The sequence below is a fragment of the Podarcis filfolensis genome, assembly GCF_964270895.1.
Source record: "Podarcis filfolensis genome assembly, chromosome: 17".
Lineage (NCBI taxonomy): Eukaryota > Metazoa > Chordata > Lepidosauria > Squamata > Lacertidae > Podarcis > Podarcis filfolensis.
This window is the reverse complement of record NC_139621.1, coordinates 32,621,411-32,641,153: the sequence shown is the minus strand read 5'-3', so window position 1 is coordinate 32,641,153 and position 19,743 is coordinate 32,621,411. Positions and strand designations below refer to the sequence as shown.

Genomic DNA, 19,743 nt, shown 5'->3' with positions numbered 1-19,743 from the left:
AGGGGCCAGTAAGATTGCGCGCGCAGAACAGCGCGAGCGGAAGTGACGTTTTGGAGACCGAAAGGAAGTGGCCGCGCACCGGCAGGGGGTTGGAATGTGAGCTTGTGCGCAGGCGCAGTCCTAAACAAGTGCTCCTGCTCTTCGGCTGCGTTTCGTTCTTTCTCACAGAAAGGAGCGCGCGCGCTGTTCGGGTCTCGCCTTCCGTCCCTTCAGTTTCCTGCATTTTGGTTTAGTGACCTGCCGTGAGTCGCCTTCGCCAAGATGTACGACGCGGATGAAGGTGAGGTCCCACATAGGGAAAGCAGACTGGGTGGGGGGGGGTTCCTTCATCTGTCTATGGGGTGGTTGGGGTTTCTTGAGGGAGGGCGGGGAGTCTAATGTCTTCCTTAGCTCTGAGAGGTAATCCCAGCTGTCTAGAGGAGAGAAAGCAAGGCTTATGGCATCTCTTCAGCCTGCTTAATGATAATGTTGTGAGGTTTTTTTGAGGGATTAACCGTTAAAAAGACTCCAGCTGGATCAGACCAAAAGTTCATATGGACTAGCATCTTGTTCTCAGATGTTTGTGAGAAGCTGGCGAGCAGAACCTGCGTGCCACTTGAAAGTCCCTGCAAGTGGCAGGCAGAGGCAGGCAGCCTCTGATAGTGGGTGGAGGTAGAACATGCCATGAACCACTTGCAGAATCTCAGGCAGATCTCTGCCACACAGACAGACACACACACACACACACACACACACACACACATACACACACACAAACACACCTGTTGTGCAGGAGGGATGCCAGAGTAAACCCTTAGACCAGGTTCAGTCTCCCTAAGGCTCACAGAGCAGGACTGAGTTGGGGTTTATCAGTCAGGGAGTTTGGAAATAAGCACTTTTCAGAAATGAGCCACTTGATGAAAACTCTTAAAAGGAACTACATACTATTCCGTGAAAATATTTGTTTTGCAGATATGCAATATGATGAGGACGATGATGAAATCACTCCAGATTTGTGGCAGGAAGCATGCTGGATTGTGATCAGGTAACTTTCCAAATGGAAAATACAACGATTCTGATTTAGCCAAAGTTAAAACACTTTTTATAGTCTCACTGAATTTCAGAAGAAGAATATGGCATACATGTTTAGAATTATTTTATTCCGTTCTCTGAAAAATCACTTTATTGCTAAACCTAGTGTTAAAAGTTAGACTTTCACTGTACACTTGAAATGAATGCTCCCAAATCTCCTGATTTTGAGCATCTGTCTGGTCACTTATTTCATTCACTTCCTTCAATCTTTATTCTACTATTTTTCCCCCTACCAAGTGTTTGCTAAGTGCAGCTGTGCCTAAATCTCATGAGGCTTATCTACAAGTAAGATGCCACTGAGTGCTTGCTGCATTGTATGAATGGGCAAGAGCCACTTGCCAGACCCACAGATGTTGCTTACTTGTTAGTGTAATTATTCAGGTGGTCCTTTCTGGTCACATTCTCATTCCTTTCATCTTTTGGTTTGTTCTGCCAGAAGCAGCTAAAAAGTAAAAGCTCATTCTTCCCATAGATCAGTAACTGAACATGGAACAAATGCTATTGTTGCAGAAGGTCTCAGGTTCATCCCTCACTTTTCTGGTTAAAGCAGGATTGGGAAAGACCTATGCATGAGACCTTGGAACGCTGCTGCCAGTCAGAATATGCAGTACTTGGCTGGATGATGCTGTATAAGATCACTTTCCCCAGCATAACCTCCTTATGCTACAGATTTTTAACGAAGATCCTCCCTTCTTACCTCCAGTCCAAAGGGACATAAAACATTCTGTCCTATAGCGGGTATTCAGTCAGGAAATTTATCTGAGAATTGTTCTAGGAGAATTAAAGGTAAGAGAACTTGAATTTCCATACAAATGATAATTATATGTTTAATTTTTTATCAATTAATTGTTTGCATTATTTGATTAAAACCCATCAGCAGATTTTTAAATTAATACCAGTTGCTTAAACATTTTAGATGGTATGATACACACGGGAATCTTAAGAATGAAAGCAATCTGCTTTTTACTTCAGAATTCTCGGTTTTGATCTTATACTAAATTGTTCATTCTCACAAATTACCTTCCAAAGTTCCTATTTTGATGAAAAAGGCCTGGTCCGACAGCAGCTAGATTCTTTTGATGAATTCATTCAGATGTCTGTGCAGAGAATTGTTGAAGATGCACCACCAATTGATCTGCAAGCAGAAGCTCAACACGCTACAGGAGAAGTGGAAGAGCCAGTAAGAGCCAGTCTTATCATGTTAATTTTAATAATAATAATAATTCAAAGTAAGGTGTAAGTCAGGCAATCCAAATCCTGTCCTATGAAAGCTGTCACTTTTCATTGTATAGAATTTCTAAATGGAGCCTTGTGTTACTTTCAGCCACGCTACCTTTTGAAATTTGAGCAAATTTATCTCTCCAAGCCTACACATTGGGAAAGAGATGGTGCCCCATCACCTATGATGCCAAATGAAGCCAGGCTGCGAAACCTTACGTAAGCAATATCGACTTCTGTTATTAGTGATGATATATGGTGAAACCTCAACTGTAGCAATGTCTGAAATACAGTAGCACAAAAAAATAAATAAATCCTGGGCTAAATTTGTAGAGCTACTGGTATTTCTAGTTCAAATTCCCAACTACTTGGCAAAAAAACTCACGTTTCTTTAATATTTAATTAAAATTTATTTTTTCCCCTTTGAAACATGGCAATTTCTCTTTCAAAGGTATTCTGCTCCGTTGTATGTGGACATAACTAAGACAGTTATTAAGGAAGGAGAGGACCAGTTGCAGACGCAGCATCAGAAAACTTTCATAGGCAAAATTCCTATCATGCTGCGATCCACCTACTGCTTATTAAATGGCTTAACAGACCGTGATCTTTGTGAGCTGAACGAATGCCCTCTTGACCCTGGTGGCTATTTCATTATTAATGGATCAGAAAAGGTAAGAATTAGGAATTCACATGAAAAAAATGACTTGCACAGAAAATTCCATGCATTTGGTACACGGTAGCTTCACCCCGTCTTCATCTTTGCTCACCAACCCCATCTACCTCCTGTCAATATTATCCCCATGTTGCACCTCACCAAACCTACCCTTCTCTCCTTAGAGCTGTTCCTTTGTGGTTCACCTGAGCTGCCCACCCCAGAGTCCTTCCTCTGCTGCCCTTCTCCTCACCCTCCAACGCTGCTGCAGTGGTCCAGCAGCTTTCAGAAGGCGGTTGTCATGGTGTAGTTCACAGTGCCACCTGTCAGCGGTCAAATGAACTGCTGCATGTCGACAACCTTACCCTTTTATTATATGTAAGAAATGTCACGGATGAAGTCCCATAGACCTCCTTTCTTGTAATCTAATATTTGATTGTAATCTAATGGGGTTGATTTTGTTTACCTTTGCTGAATAGAGAGAGCCCAGGTCTCCTTGAAATAAATAAATAAAAATTAAAAAATTGTCCAGTAGCACCTTAGAGACCAACTAAGTTTATTCTGGGTATAAGCTTTCGTGTGCGTGCACACTTCTTCAGATACCTGAGGAAGGGTATCTGAAGAAGTGTGAATGCACACGAAAGCTTATACCTAGAACAAATTTAGTTGGTCTCTAAGGTGCTACTGGACATTTTTTTAGTCTTTTATTTTGTCTGCATCAGACAAACATGGCTACCTACCTGAATCCAGGTCTCCTTGGTCCACTATCATGTGTTACATTTGCTTTATCATAATTCCTTCCGCTAGTCTCCAGCACAGAGATCTCATAAGGCATGTGTGCCATATCTTAGATGACGAACAATGACAGCCAACGTTAACGTTACAAAAATGGACTCTAAAACGAGCTATGTCTTTGTGCTTGCTCATTCCCCAAACAGGTTCTGATTGCTCAAGAGAAGATGGCTACAAATACCGTATATGTGTTTGCAAAGAAAGATTCCAAATACGCCTACACCGGAGAGTGCAGGTCTTGCCTGGAAAATTCTTCTCGGCCCACAAGTACGATTTGGGTCAGCATGCTAGCCAGAGGCGGCCAGGTAAGCAATTTGGCTTAAATCTTGAGATTCCAAGAGGGTAAGAAATCTGCTTAATGGCTGTGGTTCCCAAAGTGGAGCCCCTTAAGAAGACATAAGCAACTGTCAAGCAAACTACAAATGCTCTTATGACTCACTCCTATCCTCTGTTGTATTTGGCAAGGCAGTGGGTTTCTCTCCTGTTTCTCCCACCTCCCCTCACCAGTTAGTTTAATACTAGCAACCAGTGGCCTTCTGAAACTCTGTTTATTTTTGGCAGCTAAACGTTCTGACCATCCGTGAATTGTACAGTCTTGCATTACTCTGTACCTCTTCCGTCCTCCCCCTTCCCACCTTGATGGTGAACTTTTGTTTGCACATTGGGAAGGAGACGAGTGGTGGAGTTCCTCCTCAGAATTAGGGAAACAGGAATGAGAATTTGAGTTTGCATTTTGATCTACAGACCAGTCCTAGTCATGTTTACTTGGAATTAAGCAGCATTTAAATTGCAGGGGTAATTGCCAAATAAACATGGTTAGGATCTGAGAGGCCCATTAATTTTAGCAAGAAAAAAAGTGTTATTGAACTTAATCTGTCCCAAAGTACTTTGTATTTACAGCCCAATGTGTGATAAGTTTTTTAAAATAATTGTTCTGTAGTCCTTGCACATGCTCAGTGGAATTTTTACTCCTTTCTCTTTTGTAATATATATATATACGGTATATTTATTTTTCAATGCCTTATCATAAACTGCTTTAAAAATCATTCTAAAAGCAATTTGCTATGCAACATAAGGGTCTGTTCAATAATCATGTCCAAAATCCCATTTGGCTTACAGAACTAGTTGCAGGGTTCTTTAACTGTGGGCTTTTCAAGTTATTGAGTCACCTGTTCATAGTTCTGAAGGATCAATTAGAAATGATGTAAACCTTAGTATTGCAGCAATGGTTTGTACCATTGGAGTAAAGAGGTTTTTGAAATGTATCCTGTTCTGGATCGTATGGGCTTTAACCTTTGCTGAAAACAATATATTTGAAATGAATAAACTAATAAATATTTGCTCTTTGAAGACAAATGCATTGAAAATCTGTTTCTATATCTAGGGTGCAAAGAAGAGTGCCATTGGTCAACGTATTGTGGCAACTTTGCCCTACATCAAGCAGGAAGTCCCCATTATTATCGTTTTCCGTGCGCTTGGTTTTGTGTCTGACAGAGATATACTGGAACATATAATTTATGACTTTGAAGATCCTGAGATGATGGAAATGGTAATATCTTGATTTTTTTATATTGATCTGTGACATAGAGCTACACGTATATTCAGAAACCTTATGTAATGAAACCCAGCATGCAAAATTGGTTGCACTCAGTTTTACTTTTACCAACTAATTCTGTAATGTCTGCTTGCCAGTACAGTCTTACCTTGGAAGTAGAATGGAATCCATTCCAGAAGTCCGTTCGACTTCCAAAATGTTCGAAAACCAAAGCACGGCTTCTGATTGGCTGCAGGAAGCTCTTGCAGCCAACCGGAAGCCGTGGAAGCCCCGTCAGACATTCGGCCTCCAAAAGAACTTTCGAAAACCAGAACACTCACTTCTGAGTTTTGATCGTTCAGGAGCCGATTTGTTCGGGAGCCAAGGCGTTTGAGATCCAAGGTACAACTGTTTCTAACATCTAACTTTAATGCTGACTTCAGGAAGCTCCTCAACCCTGACAACACCGTCTTTTTAATATATATGATAGGTTAAGCCTTCACTGGATGAAGCCTTCGTCATCCAGGAACAGAATGTCGCGCTGAACTTCATCGGCTCAAGAGGTGCAAAGCCAGGAGTCACCAAGGAGAAAAGAATCAAGTATGCAAAAGAAGTTTTGCAGAAGGAGATGCTTCCGCATGTCGGTGTCAGTGACTTCTGTGAAACCAAAAAAGCTTACTTTCTTGGGTATGTAAATATGCACAGTCTGCCTGTGGGAACTTATTTGCACATTACTAAGATGGGGGTTAAAAAATGAAGACAGAAGCCTGTAATTCTTGATTAAAGTAATAAATCAGCATAATAAATAATAATAAATATTTATTATAATTAATAATAAAAACAAATATTTTAGGAAACATTTACAAGTTCATTTTCCCCAAACATCTTAGGTATAGAATGTGTTGATAACTCCTCAAAGTGATGTAATTTAAAAATAGCCTAATGTCCTCTTTTTGTCCCAGAAATCTGAATGCCTAACTCCTGTTAAATAACCTGCATATTTTGTTAGGTACATGGTTCATAGGCTTCTGCTGGCAGCTTTAGGGAGAAGGGAGCTGGATGACAGAGATCACTATGGCAACAAGCGGCTTGACCTTGCAGGCCCCTTGCTCGCTTTCCTGTTCAGAGGGTGAGTGCAACAAGTTCTTCTTGTTATTTATCACTGATAATGTATGTTCAAAGGTTTTTCCAAAATGTTTTATGGGGAAAGCTGGTCCCGTCCCCCTACAGCTGATTTTTTCTGATTTCTTTTTCTACAGAATGTTTAAGAACCTGCTGAAAGAAGTTAGAATATATGCACAAAAATTTATTGACAGAGGGAAAGATTTTAACTTGGAGCTGGCTATTAAAACCAGGATTATATCGGATGGCTTGAAATACTCATTAGCTACAGGGAACTGGGGAGACCAGAAGAAAGCTCACCAGGCCAGAGCTGGAGTATCTCAAGTAAGTGTTCAATCAATCTCATGAGGCTGTGTGTGTTGCAGGTAAACATGCCATTCATATCTGAACCCCTCTAACTTGATCAGGTTATTTTAGGGGTCTCACTGAAATCTGCCTTGTTTGACTTTTTTTGGTCCTTCTTCGCCCTTGGCCTTAAGGAATCAAAGTGAAACAGTTGGAAGGTCATATGGGGCCTTGACCTGAGAGGAAAAGTTCTGTTTAGTGCAAGAGAGCAGTTGTGGGTGGCTATGGGTTGTGAGCAAAGGGAATATGACATTTTGGGCATGAGAGCTAAGAAAAAGGTTGAGGACAGCAAGGGAGCAGATCTCACTCTTCCACTGTGCTCCTTCTAGATCCACACTTGCTTTACTGTAGCGTCAAATGCACCCTGGCTGCTCACCAGGTCTGAATTGAACTCTTAGTTAATTGCCATGCTGGAGTCATGCTGAATATTGTAATTGAATGTTCATTAACTGTACGATAACTCAGTTGGTTAGAGCATGGTGCTGATAACGCCACGGTTGCAGGTTTGATCCCCTTACAGGACAGCTGCACGTTTCTGCATTGCAGGGGGTTGGACTAGATGATCCTCAGGGTCCCTTCCAACTCTAGGATTCTACGTAACTTTCAATTTAAGTAACTGGATATTTAGCCCTTGATATGTGGTATATTCCTGGATCTCATGAGGAAGCCTAAAAATGTCCTCTTGTTGCACCTCTGAAGGTATTGAACCGTCTCACCTTTGCATCTACGCTTTCCCACTTACGTCGTTTGAATTCCCCTATTGGCAGAGATGGCAAACTAGCAAAGCCCAGACAACTGCACAACACCTTATGGGGAATGATTTGTCCTGCCGAAACACCAGAGGTAATGTGGAGATAGGATTGAAAACAAAGCATTCCATGTGCCCATGTGCTTCAGTGTTTTTCATCTATGTCTTTCTTTGCAACGGCAGTTGGTTTCATTTGTAGACTTCATAAAGAAATTTGATAAAGCCGGTGGTTTAGGGAAAAGCGATTTAGGAAACCCTTGTGCTTCTCATAAGCTGATTAGGCTCCCAGTATGTTCCCAAGAACAATTCAAAGTGTTGGTGCTGACCTTTAAAGCTCTAAACTGCCTCGGCCTGAAGGAGCGTCTCCACCCCCATCGTCCAGCCCAGACACTGAGATCCAGCACAGAGGGCCTTCTGGGGGTTCCCTCACTGTGAGAAGGGAAGTTGCAAGGGAACCTGGCAGAGGGCCTTCTCGGCAATGGCACCCACCTTGTGTAACGCCCTCCCATCAGATGTCAAGGAGATAAACAACTGCACGAATTTTAGAAGACCCCTGAAGGCAGCTCTGTATTAAGAAGTTTTTAATGTTTGATGTTTTACAGTATTATGTTTTATATGTGTTGGAAGCCGCCCAGAGTGGCTGGGGAAACCCAGCCAGATAGGCAGGTTACAAATATAACAACAGCACATGTTTTTTCATTCAGAAGGTCTCGGGTCCAGCTTCTGTTATCTCCAGGTAGGGTTGTGAAAGTCCCCTGTCTGAAAACAGGAGTGTCCTATGTTCAGTCTTCTCATTTGCACAGTGGAGTGGTAGGCAGGTTTGAGAGCTATCCTTAGTTTATACATGCCTCAGAATACCCAGGGGAGACCTGGGTGCTGCAGAATTTCTCAGCGGAAAGGGTTGATGTGAACATAAGAAAGCTTTCGATTCAGAACCTTTGTGCCTTAGGAATTTCATGAAATCTGCACATGGTCTTAAAGAGATGCCGGTGTAAAAAATAACCGACTCCATGTGTCCTTAGGGTCATGCTGTGGGGCTTGTGAAGAACCTAGCCCTAATGGCATATATCTCTGTGGGGTCTCAGCCATCCCCAATTCTGGAATTTTTAGAAGAATGGAGTATGGAAAACTTAGAAGAAATCTCTCCAGCAGCTATTGCAGAGTAAGTGTGAAAACGATGTTTTAGTATTGATAACGTCCATATGGTTCAATCTAGGACAACGTTCTCAAAATCCTTTTCTTCTTTTCTGAAGCGCTACAAAGATCTTTGTGAACGGCTGTTGGGTTGGGATACACAAGGACCCGGAGCAGCTCATGAACACACTAAGGAAACTGCGGCGTCAGATGGACATCATTGTGTCGGAGGTAGATATTGGGTCATAATATTGCTCTACCCAGTGGAACGCAATAACTGGAATATTCATTGACTTGCTGCTATATTTCAGGTAGCGATTGTTAATAGCATTGGACCTGGCTTGCTGAATCCGTTTAAAATTCAGAATGGCCAGTTCAAGCACTCTTTTGCATGTAATCAATCACTTCTCCACAACCTGGTACCCTCCAGATCTTTTTCTCTTCAGTTCCCATCATCCCTGATCGTTGGTTGAGCTGTCTGGGGCTGATGGAAATTGTAGTTTAAAACATCTTGGGAGTATCAGGTTGGCTTAGGCTATGCTAAACATTTGCCATTCTCCTACCATTGTTTCTGAGCATTATGCTTTCTCATATAGGTGTCCATGATCAGGGATATCAGGGAGCGGGAAATTCGCATTTACACCGATGCTGGCAGGATTTGCCGCCCACTTCTAATCGTGGAAAAGCAAAAGCTGCTGCTGAAGAAGAGGCATATTGACCAGCTGAAAGAGCGTGAATATAACAACTACAGGTGGGAAACTTTGCATGGTGCTTCCATTCCTATTTCATTTTTCTTAATGTCTCGTGCTTCGCCACCAGCATTTGTGAAACGGTGCTGTTCATGGTAAGGTAAAGGGACCCCTGACCATTAGGTCCAGTCGTGACTGACTCTGGGGTTGCAGCACTCATCTCGCTTTATTGGCCGAGGGAGCCGGCGTACAGCTTCCGGGTCATGTGGCCGGCATGACTAAGCCGCTTATGGTGAACCAGAGCAGCGCACAGAAATGCTGTTTACCTTCCCGCCAGAGTGGTACCTATTTATCTACTTGCACTTTGAGGTGCTTTCAAACTGCTAGGTGGGCAGGAGCAGGGACCGAGCAATGGGAGCTCACCCCGTCGCGGGGATTCGAACCGCTGACCTTCTGATCAGCAAGCCCTAGGCTCTGTGGTTTAACCCACAGCGCCACCCGTTCATGGTAGAGGAGGCAATATGCTGTAGCACACCAGCTGAAAAGATTATTTGCCAGTGAACATCCGTTACTGAATCAGTGCTTCTGGCGGAGTCGATTGTGTGTTACGGCATCATGTGTAAATGGGTAAAAGGGCTTCAAAATTGCATTGACGCTGCTCATTTATTCCAAGTCCTGGTGCTGAAAGATTTGCAGTTGCATTAAATGAAAACTGGATAGCTCTGTTGGGTAGAGTGTGGTGCTGATAATGCTGAGGTTTGCAAGTTTGATCCCCATATGGGACGGCTGCATATTCCCAACTAGATGAGCCTCAGGGTCTTTTCCAACTCTAGGATTCTAAGTTCACCAGTTGCAAATGGACAACACCTGCTTGATATAAAATCAGATATTTGGGCCTAAAATAACCGAGGCCTTTTTTCTTTTTTTCTTTTTTAAAGCTGGCAGGATCTGGTGGCCAGTGGTGTAGTAGAATACATTGACACCCTAGAAGAGGAGACTGTCATGCTGGCCATGACTCCAGATGACTTGCAGGAGAAAGGCGTTGCCTACTGTTCAACCTACACCCACTGTGAGATTCACCCATCCATGATCCTAGGAGTCTGCGCATCGATTATCCCATTTCCTGATCACAACCAGGTTTGTAGAATTTGTTATAAGGTAGACAATAAAAAGTTTTATAACTGGACCATGGCAGAATATGTACGATCTGCTTGTGTGTGCAAATATTTTTTTAAAACCTGCAATGATGTTTTCCATCTTAATTATCTTCTTTTACCTTCATAGTCTCCTAGGAACACGTACCAGTCTGCTATGGGGAAACAGGCTATGGGCGTTTACATTACCAACTTCCATGTCCGTATGGATACCCTTGCCCATGTCCTGTATTATCCTCAGAAACCCCTTGTAACAACACGCTCCATGGAATACCTGCGATTCAGAGAGTTGCCGGCAGGTATGTTTACAAGGTCCTCTTCTGAAACTTATTTGCTCTGCTTCTGAAATTTAGTACTCGAAACCCTGATCACGGGAAGGGACACTTTGATTTTTTTTTTATAATATTTTTATTTTTTCCATATAAACACAACACAACAAACATAAACATACAAAGACAAAAACAGAACAAAAAACATGTATCATTTCATATCCTAATTTCATATACCTTTCTTCCCCGACTTCCTCATGCCTCCCCTTTCTGTATTCCAAATTCTTATCGATTGTTCAGCAAATCTTCCCTTATTTTAAGGGAAGGGACACTTTGAGAGATAAGACAGCCCCTTGGCCCCTACCTGAGTGGGGCCATAGTGGTTTGGCAGTGACGGAGCCCACTGTACAAGCTGTCCCTGCTGCAGCAGGAAGATTTGCCTCGGCTGGTGCAAGAGGATAGTCCTTTGCGAACTGTCTCGCAAAGAGGTGTGGTTTTTCTCCTTTCCAGTTTCTCAACGTGTTTCTGATGTTTTCATGTCAATTTGCTCTGACATGAAAACTACGCTTCCACCTACAGTCAGAATGCAATATAAAACAACTTGGGGGGGGGCGGCTATTCCCTAGGTGTGGGGTGTGCTATACCCAGTACGCATGTTGGGTCAGAGTGCTCTTTAGCTATTGCGTAGCCATGAAGCCAACTGATATCAGTGCTCCTTAGGAGCATTCCTCAAGATAATTTTTCTTGTTCAGGCCCATACTTTTGAGCATTAGTTTTTGCTTCTCCTTGCTTGTACTTTCCTTATTGCATCCCACCAAGGTGGTGGTTTCCCAGCTTTTCAGCAAGCGCAAGGTATTTCTAGAATTCCAACTGTACCCTGCTTAGCCAGACCAGAAATGCGGATTATTAGGCTCACAGCGGACCACCTCCTAAGAAGAGCACAGGCATAATTGTTCGTTCACCTGCACTGGATGTAGTGAGCGGAAAGCAGTTGCAGATGGGCAGGAGGAACATTTGAGTGGCCGCTACAAACAAAATACTGTGCTTGAAATGCCTGCACCTCACCAAAATGAGGTTCCTGTTACATAACAGCATTGCCAGGATTCACCACAAGGAGTCACTAGAGAGGTTTAAGAAATCACTTCCACACAGCTGCCATGTGCTTGTATTTTGTATTGACATTCCTGTTTCTGGGAACGCGATAATAGAAATGCCAATTGATTACAATACAAGACGGAGAAGGAGTGATGTGTGATGACCGAGTTGTGCTCTTGAATCTCTCCTACAGGCATCAACTCTATTGTGGCCATAGCTTCATATACTGGATATAACCAAGAAGACTCTGTCATCATGAACCGTTCGGCAGTCGATAGAGGCTTCTTCAGGTCTGACCTACTTGACTTTAGACTTCTGTATGAGGCAGTCCTTTAGGATAAATACCTCAAGGATCGCCTCTCCCTATATAAACCGTCCCAGACCCTGAGATCATCTTCTGAGGTCCTCCTTTGTGTGCCTCCTCCTCGAGAGGTCCCGAGGGTGGCAACACGAGAACAGGGCCTTCTCTGTAGTGGCTCCCCGTTTGTGCAATGCTCTCCCCAGGGAGGTTCTCCTGGCACCTTCATTATATATTCTTAGGTGAAAACGTTCCTCTTTTTTATTTACTCGTTTTAATTATTTACTTGTTTTTATACTGAATTTTATCTTGTGAACCACCCTGAGATCGTACCATGAAGGGGTGGTATATAAATCTACTTTCAGTCATACCTCGGAAGTCAAACAGAATCCATTCCGGAAGTCTGTTTGACTTCCACAACATTCGGAAACCAAGGTGAGGCTTCCGATTGGCTGCAGGAAGCTCCTGCAGACAAATTGGAAGCCGCGTAAGCCGTGTTGGAGGTTCGTGTTCCAGAGAGCATTTGCAAACCGGAACAGTCACTTCCGGGTTTGCTCCGTTCGGGAGCTAAAACGTTCGACTCGCAAGGCGTTCATCAACCAAGGTATGACTTTGATTAATTCTCAAGTGGTGTTCTGCAGTTTCGTGCATGGGAAGTGTAGTTGCAATAGGACAGTGGCTTTCAGACTTTGCACCTCCAGAGAACAGTTTTTGAATGGATCTGCCAAGGAACACTTGCCAGTTGTGTGTACACACATGCCTCCCTGCGCGGCTGATACTGCAGTGGTATATCCTGGTAGGCAGTCTTGGGATATATGGGATGCTGACCAGATTTGTTAGGACTCGCCCAGCAGAGGATAGAGTGTGCCTCAGAAGATAGTGTTCAGTTCTCCCCTAAATCAGCAGTGGCATCCAAGATGTCTATCATGGGCAGTAATCTGCTTCTGCAACTTCCCCCTCATATATACTTAAAAAGAAGCCCAGAATGTTCCAGATCACAGTTCAAAAACCACCACAGTAGGCAGATAACTGAAGGGTGAAAACATGTGAAGTTGTCACATTGACCTTCTTTATGTTTTCATGCAGGTGGTATTGTGTGAGGGCAGATTGCTGGTTGGCTGAATGTTTTTAATGATGAAGGCTTGCATCAAAAATGTGCTTGGTACTTCCTGAGGAGGAGAGCTCATTTTTCCAGTGCCGGGAGGCCTTTGCAATTCTCAGCAGGGAAATGTCTCTTGTGCCATTGCCTTAAATCAATAAGTTCCCTGGAAGTCCCTTGTTGGCAGCTAGTTTTCTTGAAATAACCTCTTTGAGAAGGCTGCAAGGGATGGTAGGCTTTTATTGCAACCTCTGCCCCACCCCCACTAACATAACGATACATTTTGTTTTCTACACCTTTCATCTCTAATTGACTGTGGGGTGGATTTAGCCAAGGGGCTTCTAGGTGCCGACTCTTAATAGGACTGCTTCAGCTGTTTCCCTCAGTATTGCATCCTATTCTTGACTGAGGCACACCCTGTAGCGTGTCTGTTTGAAACATCGCCTGAATTGGAAGAGTGGGTTTGGGTTTGGATTTGAGGCCTTTTTCATTCCCACCCCCCTTCAGATCTGTATTCTATCGTTCTTACAAAGAGCAAGAGTCCAAGAAAGGATTTGACCAAGAGGAAGTGTTTGAGAAACCTACTCGTGAAACGTGTCAAGGTAAGACTAAACAGGGATTCTTGAGAACTAGGCCGACAGGTTGCTGCTCAAAACTTTGATTCCTCTGTGCCTTTATAAATCAAAAAGCTTCCCCTTATGTTCTCGCGCATTCTCTTGCAGGGAAAGGAACTACTGGGGGGTTGTTTTTTGTATGTTAGATTAGATTTTAAACTTGTTAACCTTGGTTTGCATTGCACTGGTGTGATGGGCAACGCAAATACACTTCATATGGATTAAATGCTTCCTAGGGATGGTTCCTTTGAGATCACAAATTTGTGTGAAACAGATGAGTTGACCCCCCCCCTTTAGCAGAAATGTTAAAAATTTAACTTACCCCATTAATCTAGCTGTTCAGCAACAAAACTAAATAACAATGACAGTGCTGGAAGTGACAGCCCCCCCATTAGTATGTCTGGTTCTTTCCCCTGCATGCATCTGGCTTTGCTGGATCATGGCCTCAAAGGATGAAGCTGAACTCAAAGGCCACCCAATCACCTTAAGAACATGTGGTGCTCTTCAGTACAGCCACACTTAGGAATTGCGCTATGGGCTTACTTGAAATTGCAGAGAACCAAGGTCAGCCATGCGCTGTGTGTGATTTAGCCAACCAGCTGTATATTTTTACCATGCAGGAAGCCCAAATTGGGGTGGGGGCAGTGCTTTTTTTCAGGGGGTACTCAAGGGTGTGCAGTACCAGCACCTCTTTTTGTTGTTAAAAAGTGTTGTCTTTTTGTTGTTAAACAACTTCATGGTGAGTACTGGCACCTATTTGTGTGTGTGTGTGTGTGTGTGTGTGTATATATATATATGTATATATATATATATCTTTCACTGGGGTTGGGGGATGATTTTGTAAGCCCTTGATGTGCTGGTATGCTTGTGTTCAGCTAGGTGGGTTGCAAGTTGTGCATTTGTTTTCCCCAGGGATGAGGCACGCCATCTATGACAAACTGGACGACGATGGCTTGATTGCACCCGGCGTGCGTGTCTCGGGAGATGACGTCATCATTGGCAAGACGGTAACTTTGCCCGAGAACGAAGACGAGCTGGAGAGCACCAACCGCCGTTACACCAAGAGAGACTGCAGCACTTTCTTACGCACTAGCGAAACGGGCATTGTAGATCAGGTCATGGTTACCTTGAACCAGGAGGGATACAAGTTTTGTAAAATTAGGGTAAGCGTAGGAGTTATGCGTGATTATTTGCTAATGATAAAGCCATAATTCTGGAGTAACCGACTGTCCTCTTTATCTCCAGGTGCGCTCTGTGAGAATCCCACAAATTGGAGATAAGTTTGCCAGCAGACATGGGCAGAAAGGTACCTGTGGTATCCAGTACAGACAAGAGGTAAAAGCCTTCTCTGTTTTTTTTGATGCGAGTTGCTTCCTGTAGCAAGTCACTGTCAAAGGTGTTGGGCAGCAGAATTCTGAGCTAGATAAAATATGTCTGGATCATGTTCAAGGGCAACCCCGTGTAGAGTGTTACTTAAAATAAAAACTGAGTGTCATAAAACAGAATTGTCAGCACACAACTGGACAGCAGCGGAAATTCAGAACAGATCGAAAGCCTGGTTTAACTTGCCTGGTGCACAGTTGATTCACAGCAAGTAAATGTGTATTAACCATAATTATATGCAGTCGTACCTTGGTTCTCGAACAGAAGCCATTCCAGAAGCCCGTTCGACTTTTGAAAACCAAGACGCAGTTTCCAATTGGCTACAGGAGCTTCCTGCACTCAATCGGAAACAGCGTTGAACGTTCAGCTTCCAAAAAACGTTCGCAAACCAGAACACTCACTTCCAGGTTTGCTGCGTTCAGGAGCCAAAACGTTAAGAGTCGCAAGGCGTTTGAGATCCAAGGTACGACTGTATACATATATAAAATGTTTACAGAGAGGAGCTTTAAGTGGCATTTTCCTTTCCTGTCTAGGACATGCCTTTCACCTGCGAAGGTATCACCCCCGATATAATCATCAATCCTCATGCCATCCCTTCACGTATGACCATTGGTCACTTGATTGAATGTCTGCAGGGGAAGGTAAGAACGGGGGAATATTGAAGTGACGTGAAAATTCACAAAAAAGTGGCAGGGTGGGGTATCTGCAGGCTTTTTCGATGGTGTTTCAAATATGTCAGATTTCACTTAAACAAGCTGTGCCTTGGAGTGTAACCCCTGCATAAATTGGGAGCTGCCTGTACTCTGTTAAACTACCTGCCTCCCCTTTTTAGGTATCGGCAAATAAAGGAGAAATCGGTGACGCCACACCTTTCAATGATGCAGTCAACGTGCAGAAGATTTCTAACTTGCTGTCTGACTATGGCTATCATCTAAGGGGAAATGAGGTACGTCATGTCTTGAGTGGCAACAGGAGCTCAACCATGCTGCCGCCTATGATTTGGTGTTCACAGAGTCTCGTTCTTTCCCTCCAGGTTTTGTACAATGGCTTCACTGGCCGCAAAATCACATCGCAGATCTTTATCGGCCCTACTTACTACCAACGGTTAAAACACATGGTAGATGACAAAATCCATTCCCGTGCAAGAGGGCCGATTCAGATCCTTAATAGGCAGCCTATGGAAGGTCGATCCCGGTAAGAAATAGATGTGTGCCTTAATGACATGTTGTCCGGAGCAATGAAGGGTCTGTTTGTAGTCCTTGCCTTTCAAAAACCATCATCTGAGGAGGGAGATGGGCTCAGGTGTCTAGAATGAAATGACAGGCCATTTTCTCAGTTGCCTGCGGTGTAAGCGTGAATCCCTCGCAGGTGGCCAGGCGCAGACTCTTGTCTAAAATGTAAGAGGGCGTGTTATTTCACACAGTCAAATGACATTGGTAGAGGTGGGCTTGGAAATTTTTTTTTGTGGGTTAGTCATTTTTGTGGACTGAGTTGAAAGTCTTTGGAAAGGGGGTTGCATAGGTGCACCCTGGCTGGTTATTGTCACCTTCTGTGGGCAGAAAACATTTGCAGATAAATCGTAAATTGGTTTGCTTGTAAAGCAGCCTATGACTTTGACGTGCTTTGCACTATTTCCCCTCCTCCGTGAAAGTTAACACGAACACTGTGTCAAGAATAGCTGAATTCTGCAACGTTTAAATTAAGTATAGTGACGCGACTTACTTAGCTTTCTTTTAATTCTTCAGGTTTTGCAACTTTGCATAATATATTCTATTCGTCACAGGAGAAGCCAATGAGATCCAAAGGGCACAGAAACCCCATCCCTCACCTCTGGAAATCTCACTTAGCAATGTTTTTAGTTTCTGAAATTTTCCCCGAGCTTTGCCCACAGATTTTTCAAGCATATATTCACAACATAAGGGCTAGAACATTGCTTTGAAAGCAGAGGTGCTCAGGGAACTGGGTTGTCTGAACTTCCTACAATCCAGAATCTTATCATTGCAGAATGTCCCTTTGATTTCCCCCTGTGCTGTTTTCTGCATAGACGATATTCATACATAGCACAAATAGCCTGAGAAAATCCCAACCATTTTTTTAGCATCTTCTGTAAAAAAATAGTCCTCATTTATTAACTTCCTCCAGAAAGTTGGGTTTGGTTATTTTTGGCAGTCCACTTAGATTCTGCTCCAGTAGTTTATTGTATAACTTAGCCTTCTGGCTTAGAAAAATGTGGAATTAAACAAGCTTGTTTCTGTCTCCCCCCCCCCCCCCCAAGTGACGGTGGCCTTCGTTTTGGAGAAATGGAGAGAGACTGTCAGATTGCTCACGGCGCAGCACAGTTCTTACGAGAGAGATTGTTTGAGGCATCCGACCCCTATCAGGTTCACGTGTGCAACCTGTGCGGCTTAATGGCAATAGCAAACACCAGGACACACACCTACGAGTGCAGAGGCTGCCGTAATAAGACACAGGTATGTGGAAAGATACCTGTTTCTCTCTCGCCCTCCTTAATCTCACCAACCCTGCTTAATCCTTTCTCATCCTTTTGGGTCCCATCTTCAGGCCTTCTGCCATTTCGAAACCCTCTGCAAAATCTGTTGCTTCCGCCAAAACCTTCCCTGTTTTGTGCTGCCTGCAAACCCCTTATTCACTACATTGTTCCACACTATTGCCTTACATCTGGGTTTAATGTCGTGGGAAACCCAGGGCAGCATAGCAGTGCAGAGCGTGTCTTGTGATTCCACCGTGTGTAGGATGCTCATCGCCTAAGGTACTAGGTTAGATTTTAGAACTTAACTTGGACCTTTCCTTGTTTTGAGATGCATTCCGTCCATTGGGTGGGTTTGCTTAGTGCCGGGGTGGGGAACTTTTGGCCCTCCAGATGTTGGGCTCCCGATTGTAGTTGGGTCCCAACTGGCAGCTGTAGCCCTACATTATCTGGAGGGTGACAGCTTCCCTACTCTTGGCTGCTGGCACCCAGCTCTGCATCACATCAAATTGAAGCAAAGCAATGCAGAAGTTGTATCGGTGTATCAGTAGTGTGCTGGGTGAGGGCCAATCCATTGAAGCTCAGCTGAGATGCGATAGAAATTACGAGAGCAGGATGTGGTGTTCAGCCTCTTCTAGATAGGGTTGCATTCCCCTAAGGCAGGCTATAGTTTGACTTTTCTCACTTGTTTAGTTACTTGTCCATCTAGTAACTGTTTGGATCTGCCATGATGTTATCCAAACATAACTACTGTATCTGTATACATGTATACAGATGTCAAAGAGAAAAACTACAACCAGACTTTTAGAAGACATCTGAAGGCAGCCCTGTTTAGGGAAGCTTTTAATGTTTAATAGACTATTGTTTTTCAATATTCTGTTGGAAGCCGCCCAGAGTGGCTGGGGAAACCCAGACAGATGGGTGGGGAATAATAATAATAATAATAATAATAATAATAATAATATCAGTGAAATAAAGATCCCTTTATATGTTTATTTCATAACCTTAAATGACTTCAGAGGCATGGGAGAAGGGAAGGCTTCCTGAAGAATAACAATGCGAGGGTGTGGTAGATCACTGCCAGTTTTGGGTACTGGATAGTAACCTATAAGGAATCAGGGTCTGCAACCGGTGGTTGCTGACAGAACCAGCACTCTCCGGAGGTCCAGGTGGAATCTGTAGCATGCATTGCCTTATATCCGCTAAGCCTGGCGCGGTAGCTGCAACCCTTCCTGGGCAGACAGAACCTGGCCACTGCTCCTTAGTGAGCTCCATATTAGATGCCTACAGCATGTTGCCGTATGTGATCCAGATGCAATTCAAAGGGTTTGGGAGCCTGATACCTGAAGGACTGTCCTCTGCAACATGTGCCTGCCCATCGGAGACATCGTCCCACTCTTGAAGTTAGCTTTCACACCCAGCCACCCGCCCCTGTCTCACATGTGGCACCATGTACATAGATCGCCCTCCTAAGGGATGCTTGCCTGGTGCTGCTGACTTCTTCATCCCAGCACCAGGCAAACACTTTTTAAAAAATTGCCCATGCTTTTTCCAGCATGTCGCTGAAGCTGGTTTTTTCAGTTCTTTTGAGGATTTAGCACCCCGTTTCTGTTGCTTTTTTCAGATATTCAACATTGAGTCCTGCTGCATTTGTTCCTTTAATTATTGCGAGAGCTGCCCTGGGAGTTTTAAAGGGGAGGTTGGTGCATAAATATTGAAAAATACATTTTTTACTAATATTTGTCAACCTTTTCTTTTTCAGATTTCTCTGGTTAGAATGCCGTACGCGTGCAAACTCCTTTTCCAGGAACTGATGTCGATGAGTATCGCACCTCGAATGATGAGTGTGTAGCCTTCAAACAGATCTCCCTTCTCCTTGGCGCCAAGTGATTTTTACCCTTCTGAATTTTTTGAGTCGCATGCTTTCTTTAAACGTTTTTAAAATTCAGAAACCTATTTCATGGCTGAGGATTTTCAGACTGTTTAGTGTGTGAGCTCATTTTTTTGTAAATAGAAATAAACGCTTTTCAGCCATGTA

The 19,743-nt window shown here is 43.5% G+C and overlaps 1 protein-coding gene across 1 annotated transcript; it reads left to right on the top strand.

Annotated features, from left to right (window-relative positions):
• Positions 1-41: 41 nt before the first annotated feature.
• Positions 42-19,741, top strand: POLR2B (RNA polymerase II subunit B). Its single transcript, XM_083592916.1, has 25 exons — positions 42-280; positions 952-1,024; positions 2,101-2,251; positions 2,396-2,508; positions 2,741-2,960; positions 3,880-4,038; positions 5,118-5,282; positions 5,758-5,954; positions 6,277-6,396; positions 6,527-6,713; positions 7,434-7,577; positions 8,505-8,644; positions 8,736-8,847; positions 9,213-9,367; positions 10,244-10,442; positions 10,590-10,758; positions 12,017-12,113; positions 13,728-13,822; positions 14,747-14,997; positions 15,080-15,169; positions 15,751-15,858; positions 16,050-16,163; positions 16,251-16,411; positions 17,493-17,688; positions 19,468-19,741. Exons 1-25 carry the CDS (start codon positions 262-264, stop codon positions 19,555-19,557), a joined length of 3,525 nt encoding a protein of 1,174 aa, XP_083449042.1. The 5' UTR covers positions 42-261; the 3' UTR covers positions 19,558-19,741.
• The last annotated feature ends 2 nt before the right edge of the window (positions 19,742-19,743 follow it).

Bases quoted from the DNA above. Each gene is read 5' to 3' on its own strand.
- POLR2B (XM_083592916.1), top strand. The intron at 5,955-6,276 runs GTATGTAAATAT...ATATTTTGTTAG, and splicing joins AAAAAAGCTTACTTTCTTGG to GTACATGGTTCATAGGCTTC. The intron at 12,114-13,727 runs GTCTGACCTACT...ACCCCCCTTCAG, and splicing joins GTCGATAGAGGCTTCTTCAG to ATCTGTATTCTATCGTTCTT.